This window comes from Platichthys flesus, chromosome 11, assembly GCF_949316205.1.
Source record: "Platichthys flesus chromosome 11, fPlaFle2.1, whole genome shotgun sequence".
Taxonomy (NCBI): Eukaryota; Metazoa; Chordata; class Actinopteri; order Pleuronectiformes; family Pleuronectidae; genus Platichthys; species Platichthys flesus.
The window spans coordinates 20,569,465-20,577,652 of NC_084955.1; the positions used below are offsets into that span (position 1 = coordinate 20,569,465).

At 43.4% G+C, this 8,188-nt stretch overlaps 1 protein-coding gene across 5 annotated transcripts in view; it reads right to left on the reverse strand.

The window, feature by feature from the left end:
• map7d1a (MAP7 domain containing 1a) overlaps window positions 1-1,123 on the reverse strand; it is a 36,623-nt gene extending 35,500 nt beyond the window's left edge. For all 5 annotated transcript variants that reach the window (XM_062398443.1, XM_062398441.1, XM_062398442.1 and 2 more), the window contains exon 1: window positions 727-1,123. In XM_062398443.1, coding sequence (XP_062254427.1) covers window positions 727-796 — 70 coding nt within the window. In that variant the 5' untranslated portion in view covers window positions 797-1,123. The remainder of the gene's footprint in view (window positions 1-726) is intronic.
• Between the last annotated feature and the right edge of the window lie 7,065 nt (window positions 1,124-8,188).

Genomic DNA, 8,188 nt, shown 5'->3' on the forward strand with positions numbered 1-8,188 from the left:
CAACATGTCAATACACAAGCCTCTGGCATGGAGCCTCACAGAACCTCCTTCATTCCCCAATAGCAGGAATCCAACATGCTACATGTTAATGCACATGTAAACCTGTAGACCAGACTCCTCTTCCACTTTGTTCTTGAACTGATCTTTTCACATCTTCCTCTGGAGTTTGTTGATGCGGCATCCAACAAACCAAGCCATGACCTGCACCTGATCGACACCTATTCAACTGGAATTGGGGAAAACCAGCATCCTGTGGTGGAAGAGGGGAGGTGAGCGGGATGCCAGACCCCCTGCGGCTGCATCATGTAGAGCTAAACATAACATAAGGAGGGGGATGGGATGGCACTAGTGAGATTACCTCATCTAACGCGAATTGTGTTAGTGCTATTATATCACTCTGTGGGGCCAGACCTGACAGCGCCACCAGGGGGAGGACGATCAAACCGGGAGTGTGCGTTTATCACGAAATCACGTTTTCATTCTCACGCATGTAGCAGGTTCGAATCTGCCCTGGGGGGGGCTGAGGCTTGAAAACCAAAGTTGAGGGATTTGCTCCTGGTGGACTGCAGACAATCCACCTGATTCACCTGCAGTGCAACGCTTGACTGTGAAGTTCACACCAGCTCAGGTCTCCTAGAAGGTGTGGGAATGAAACCAGCAACGCGTGCTATTCTGCTTATAAAATCAAAGACCCGTCCAGCTCTACCTGGTCCAGTGGAAACTTACATGTGGCTCCTGGCAGCGCTGGTCCCTCCATGTCTCCGGCGGCAGCCTCGCTTTCCTCTCTTTTGTTCATTCCAACATGCGGCTCGCTGCTGCGCTTCCTCTCATTCCCCGGGCTGGATGTACGTGTGGGGGGGAGGAGGAAAAAAGTTGCTCCAGTCCGGCTGCGCCCGACGTCCTGACCGCACCGCACCGCACCGGGCAGGGCAGGGGGAATAAAAGCACAAAACCGGGTCCGACGAGGAGGGAGACGGGCAGCGAGGCGGTGGCGGGTCCCGTGATGAGGAGCGGACGGAGGAGCAGAGGAGCAGGGACGTGTCGGAGGAGTTTTAAATGGAGGAAACAGGTCGAGGATCAAAGAGACAAGTTTCCACCTCTCCCCACAGCTGATGCTCTGCGCGTGCGAGAGCCTCCCTCGCGAGCCTGCAGACCGGACCGTACCACTCACACAACCTGAGGGGGGTCGGTGTTAAGCTTTGGGCTACCTAAATAAAGATTTAACATTATCGAAGACAAGTTAAAAGTAGCTTTGGGTTATAATACATTAGAATTGTTATTTGGTGGGGTGAGAGTAACTTTACACGAAAATATGTATAACTTTGAAATATACAAGGTTATTGGACCACCCCCTAGCAATCTACAGTGCTCATAGACGGTTCCCACCTTGTACTACAAACTTATTATCATGTTATTATTTCCTACAGTGATTTTTTTGTTTATCTGCTCAAACCACCACTTTCTTCAAAACATATTTAAAAAATAATTGTTGTTCAAGAACTATTTCTGACCAAATGTTTTGAGATTCAAACTGCTTTTTATTTTTTCCCTTCAATTCAATATTATTAACGTGTAAAGCGCCTTTTAACTGTGATTATAACTGTGCTATATAAATCCACCTTTTAATTTTAAACAAAATACAAGATTTCATATCTTATTTAGTTGAGGGAAAAGATATTATTTGGTATTCAGATTTCCTTGGATGTCTTAGTATTTTAAATAATCATAAAGGTTAAGTTTCTGAAGCTGTAATTTTCTTCTATGGAACTTAAATACAGAGAACAGATAAGTATAGCTTCCAGACTGTGTTCCCGAAGTAGATATTTACTGAAAAATACATTTCTGTGTCTCTTTCGACAAACCAGGGTCAGCCCTCTGCTCCAACTGAGACTGAACCATAATATCTCTGGTTAATTAGCTGTAAATAGTAGATTGCACGTGCATGTAATTCCAGTATAGAAACATCACTATTCCTGTCAGCATGCTTTTTGTTTTGGATGATGGATGTTTGACATCTATCTCCATCCAAGAGGTAATAAAGTCATACACTTAATTATTAAAGAAAATCAGACACAACCTGGACCAGTTCAAAACATGTTACCAAAAATTGGCTCTTTGTTACGTCACAGCTTTGAAACTCCAGAGTGTCTTCTCATCTGCCACCTGTGGATCCCTCAGAGCATCTGCCGAGGTGGGGGCTGGGCCAGGGGCCGACCGGCACGCTTGAGAGGGAACTCCCCATCAAAAGGACCCCAGTGGGGCTCTTTTGTGCAGCTGTTGAGTCGTGGTCACCCCAAACCCCCAAGAGCCACCTGTCACTGCAACTGGAAAGTGGGGGGATGCTGAAGGAGGTGCTGAAGGAGGTGGGGGGTTGGGTGTGTGCTGAAGTATGTCAGCGTGCAGGGTTTGATTCTGCAGAATTAAAACCTTTTGGAGTGACAGATGAACAAAGTCCACTTGGGCCTGTGATCAGATTCCTCCTCACTGTCCTTGATTAGTTCACACCAGGACTAAGATAACAGGTTTTTATCATAGATCCCAGTCATCTGAAGTCATTGACGCCTGTTGATTTGAGAATGATCTGTAATTGAATCACAGATAAGTATAGGAAACTATCAAGAGTTTCCACTCGTTTCAGGTCAAGGAAATATTGGAGGAGAACAGGAAATGGCTTTGAATGGTAATGAAAGCTTAATGGCTTCAGCCAAAATCCCCCAAAATAAAAGTAATTTCTTTGTTTTACATAAACTTTGCATTTGATTCCCTTATAAAGTTACCAGGATAACTTTGAGCCTTTATGAAACTATTTCAAATGATAGAATGACCTCAGTTTAGACAACATCTGTGCATAATACCAGAGAAATGAATGAAATGAATCTAAATATTTTGGATGAATAAATAAATGTTTACGATTGTGTACTAAGTATAAACATCCAAGAATTATTTGTTTGTGCTGTTCTCTTATTCCTCCATTCATGAAACATGGATCCACCCATTTCCCATCAAACAAACAAATTCATTATATTTTTAATAATTTAATCATTATGCTTTGTGTTATTCAGCGAGAAAAACAATAATAAACAATTCATTTTGGAAGTAATAAAGTAGCTTTTATAGCTTCCTGTTATGGATTTTTAGCAGAAAATATATATACGCAGAGTAAATACAATGACTCACAGGTCATACAAATGTGCTCTGTACTCGTCACGTACTCCATGGATCCACGTTTTTGGATCTTTTGTGCAGCCTCTTCATCCGAGTATTGAAACCCTCAGATCCTTTCATCCTTTCAATCTCATTTCTTTACCGAGCTCTTGAGCCTTGAGCACATACTCGCAAGTGAACACCTGTGCACACAAAACACTAGTTTCTGCAGAAAAGAGAATCGACAGGATGTACTATAATATTATGTTATTGAGCTCGTTAAAGTTTTGTGAAGAAATAGTGTGAATAGACTTATTTTGTTACGCTGTTAATTACACTGACCTCAGAAAGTGGATGAGGCACAAACAAATCAGATGAAAGAAAAATGTGAAGATGATTCATTTATTTTATTTCCCAGAAGCCACATTGATCAACACAGGATCATCTGGCCATTATTACATTTATGAACTAATAATATTGAATAGATTTATCTTAATTCATAATAGATATGACTTTGTAAAACCAAACTTAAAACAGACTACCCTTGTTATTTATACGGGGTTTTCACATTAGACAGAATATCAGCTGCTTTGGTCGACAGTCTAGGAAAAAATTAAAGTGCCATTGATAAAAGCATACCTCTAAGTCAGGGGGCATTTGTCCATTTATCACACATCACTGTACCATGCTGTGCTAATGAGCCGTTAAATGTTAAGATGGATGCAAACAGGAGAAATTAGTAGAGTTGGCCTCCACCAGATGTTTTTAAATGTTGCATATCATGAAAGTCTGAAGGTCTGACAGACACACAGAAATGCAGTCTGATGCCTTTAAATTTTTTTTTGCCCTCACATCATCGGCAGGCTTTGAACCTGCATCTCCTCCATAAGCAAACCACTCATGACCCTCTACTGCACACAGGGAGTAGAGGAACCCTCCTCGTCCATCCACCGCTGAGTGCTCAAGATAGGACTTGATTTTGAGCTGCAGCTGAACCCCCCAATTAACACACACGCACACACACACACACACACACACACACACACACACACACACACACACACACACACACACACACACACACACCACACACACACACACACACAAACACATACACACACACACAGATTTCGTTAAAGTGCCACTAATCAACGTAAGAAGTTCAAGCACTGAAATGGAGCAGTTAACAGTGAACACTAATAAGACCATTCACAAAATGTGTTGCTATGAAGAGACATTGATGCATTAGTAAACAAACAAGAGTAACTATTATCGAGACAATGAAACTGGCTGAGTTGAGATCAAGTAAAATCAACTCAACTGATACTGCAGAAGAAAAGAGACCTGCAGGTGAGGCTTGATCTTCTCTCTGAGTACTGGGTTGTTTGAGCAGGAACTAACAGAGTACAGTTCCACAGGAAGAACCAAAAGACTCAGGTGATCAGGTAGGGACTGAAGACTGGAAGAAATTTTATTTGATTAAAAAGAAATGTGCTCACTGGGAGTTTCAACTTGGCGTCCAAACTGCAACCACTTCAATAGGAATAATCCAAGTCAGAGTAAAATCATATCTGTCTGGTCCATATTTTTGCAATCAATCTAATATTTGTCCTGAGAAATAAAACGCTCAGAACTGCAAAAAAAAAAAACAATCTCAAACTGGCAATACACATGAGTCCAGGAACACCAAAGTCAAATAACACTGTCATCATTGCACCAAGCAAGAGTCTGGGGATCACCAGTATCAGCTGGCGTTATCTCGGGGGAGCATGAATGTTTAAGCAAAATCTCCTGACAAATGGTTGTCTCGGGATTTTATTACGGAGAACTGCAAACAACAATACTTGCACTACACAAACGTATGGGGATCACCTAGTTAAACTGGGTTCAGCCTCTGGGGACTATGAAGGTTTGTGCAGAAATTCATGAAAATCCATCTAATGGTTGTAAAGTTATTTCAGCCACACTGCTACTGTAAGAAAGCATAATTGTTCATTTTTTAATTTACTCAAACACAAGTACAAATGCAACCAAATTACTATGACACCAGTGGGTCTAAGTTTAAATACTTTACTTCCTATAAGACCAATGAAGAACCAAAACAGTTTCTATCGCACACACTCTCTGTTCCGAGGAACATGGTCAGCACCACCGACAGCGAGTCTAGAGGTCAGGTCCAGTGAAAGGCAGGGGTAAACCCTCAGCCTCGTAATGAAACAACAATAGCAGGAATGTCCCCAATGTCCCCAGAGGACGTGGACCCTGCCTGTGTTATAGACTTCTCCACACACTATCTCTGCCTCTAGCAAACGGCTGGACTCCAAGCAGCAGGGGCGGGGTAGCATACGGGGAGGGTGGAGCTGAGGCTAACTTACTGTGATGGATTTAGTGCAGGAGTATGTTTGTTTGCACTTGTTAAATCTGTCGGAGCTAAAGACGTTCAGCGGAGGCGGTTCTAAGATTTCAGCGATATCCTCACCAGAGTTGAGGTTGTCGGTTCAGTCCCAGAAAGTGACACTATTTTTTGCTACACCACCGCCTCGACTCATTATGGTGAGACGTCAGCGCCACGTGAAGGGGGCCCGCAGATTCAATAATTTACGGCCGTGTTGTCTTTTGTTTCCTGTAGCGTGATTGAATCAGACACTACATCACATGTCACACTGGGGAAAAAAGAGTGTGTGTGAGCGCAAGGGAGAGAGGTAGACGGAGAGATAGAGTGTGGGAGAGTTGCCAGTTGCTTTGTGTTTCTCTCTGGGGTGCTGGGAAATAAAAAACAAAAAAAGAGCCCTGTTTGGTTTGAATCATCTGAGTTTAGTCTGCCTGTCATTGCGGACTGGGGTTTTCAACAGGGCTGGGAGGTCCTGCTGTATCAGAAGGTTCACAACCAAGAGTCCTGTAATTTGCATGTTTTAGATACAGTGTGTTTGAACCTGCAGGCGATGCCTCAGTGTGACCGAGGGAGGCTAAGACCTGGAAAACATCCTCCATCTTTCTTTTGTTAACAGGAGGGCAATGTAATGCAAATTTGTAGATCCCATTAAGTCGACGCATTCTTCTAGTGACCCAAACTACACCAACCACTGCATCAGTATGACCGAGCAGAAAATGTGATGAAACCCTATGTTCTACTTCTTTGCATCACCCAACGACCAAACACAGGACAAGATGAAACTCAGCTTTAGATTATATGTGACACTGATGTTTCTTTGCCTCTGTGCTCATTTGCATGTCTTGTGAGGTCGCAGATGTTGAAATAAATTTACAGAAAGGTCGACCACAACAAACAGAAAACATAAAAAACTGAATAACAACTCTAGTGACGAGTTCTACAGTGAAGTTAAAACAAGAAACTAGACTCTACATCTACTTTTTAAGATTGCATGGATTTTCCTTGTCCATATTTTTTACATATTGCAGCTGATAGAATCTTGAAACCTCTTACCAAACCACAGATCCAGAATTTAGTTTGGATCTGCATGAAATTACACACTCTCACTGGCAAATTAACCAATATGCCTGATTTTTTCAAGCTTCAGGTGAATTTCCTGTTGAAAAATGCCCAATCTCAAAATGTTAAAGCCAGTGTATTTTTCCTTCGCTATTCCCTCGTTCATTTCACTTCCTTCCTCCAAGATCTTTGATGATCCGTCTTGTCCTTTTTCCATAATCCTACTAACTATAACATAAAACGTAATCTCATTGGTGGATGTAACACCAGGGTCTGAAGTCGACCAGTAAACAACAGCATCAGTCTTTATTCATGGAATTGTCAGGTCTATTTTTAACTTCTATCACTTCAGACCGTTCCCCACATGGATGCACAATAAAGACGGCAGCTAACACGGGCCGCCGCTGCTAATAAACACCTCATGCACGGCTCCTCCCTCGAAGGTTCTTCCCGGCCTCCTCACAAACAGGTGGAATCACCATGGGCTCATTGCACTTCGTCCACGTGGAATGTGATTCCGCAGCAGTATGTCTCAAACAGCCCGGAGCCTGGCAGACCATGACGTAACGCCTCAAAACGTGCCATCAGTCAGGAGCAGGGCCAAAACACGTGGAGTTGGCTCCTCTCTCCGCTCGACCCCCGGGGCCCCTATCTATTCTCCTTTTCCTCATCTCCCTCCCTCCCTGCCTCTCTGCCTCTCTCTCTCTCGCTCTCTCTCTCTCTCTCTCTTCCACCCCCAGCCCCTCCACCGACATTCTGCTCCACCGCACTCCCTGTTTGTGAGTGCATGAATCGCTCCATTACAGCATACCCAACTTCCAGCCCACTACCAATCCCACAACTGCTTCAATAATACAACCCCCCCACTCCTTGTGCTTTCATTTCCATGACAACCAACAATGACACAGAGAGAGAGAGGGCGAGAGAGAGCGAGAGAGAGAGAGAGAGGGGGGCAAGGGGGTTTAGCAGTGCCGTGAATGAGAGGGCGGGAGTGCTTTTCCTTTGACCCCTGGCTCCATTTGTAAGGAGGGAAACCTTCACAACAGCTTGAGCTTCCGTGAGGTTAAACTGACCAATCAAGAGAACGCAAGCAGCAACATGTCGCGCAGTCATCACACAAGGTGCAAACAGGCACGTTAACCTAATGTGGTGGTTTTCCTTCTCAGAAGAAGTTTATCAAGGAAAAAGAGACGATAAAAGAAGCAGAGAACGTAGGAGACTAACTAGAGGAAGTGCAAGGATGTAATGAAGCAGCTAAAGGTTGTGTCATCGTGAAAAGACATCCACAATGACAATGATGACATGCAGATGTTTGGTGTCTTATTGCATGTTTAAATTCGGTTGAATTGCACACTCTCATAGTAAGGTCTCATCGATGCTATAAGTTTTAAGGTCACTACACTTTGATTGAAATCAGTGATTGAGGTTTGTACAGTACGAATGAGAGAGCGACACCAACACAACAGAGGTAAACAGGTCGAGCCACAGGGAAGATTTGTGACACACATGTAAACACAAATGCTCTTACACATGTGTAAGTATGCAATCATGCACACACACACAAACACACACACACACACACACACACACACA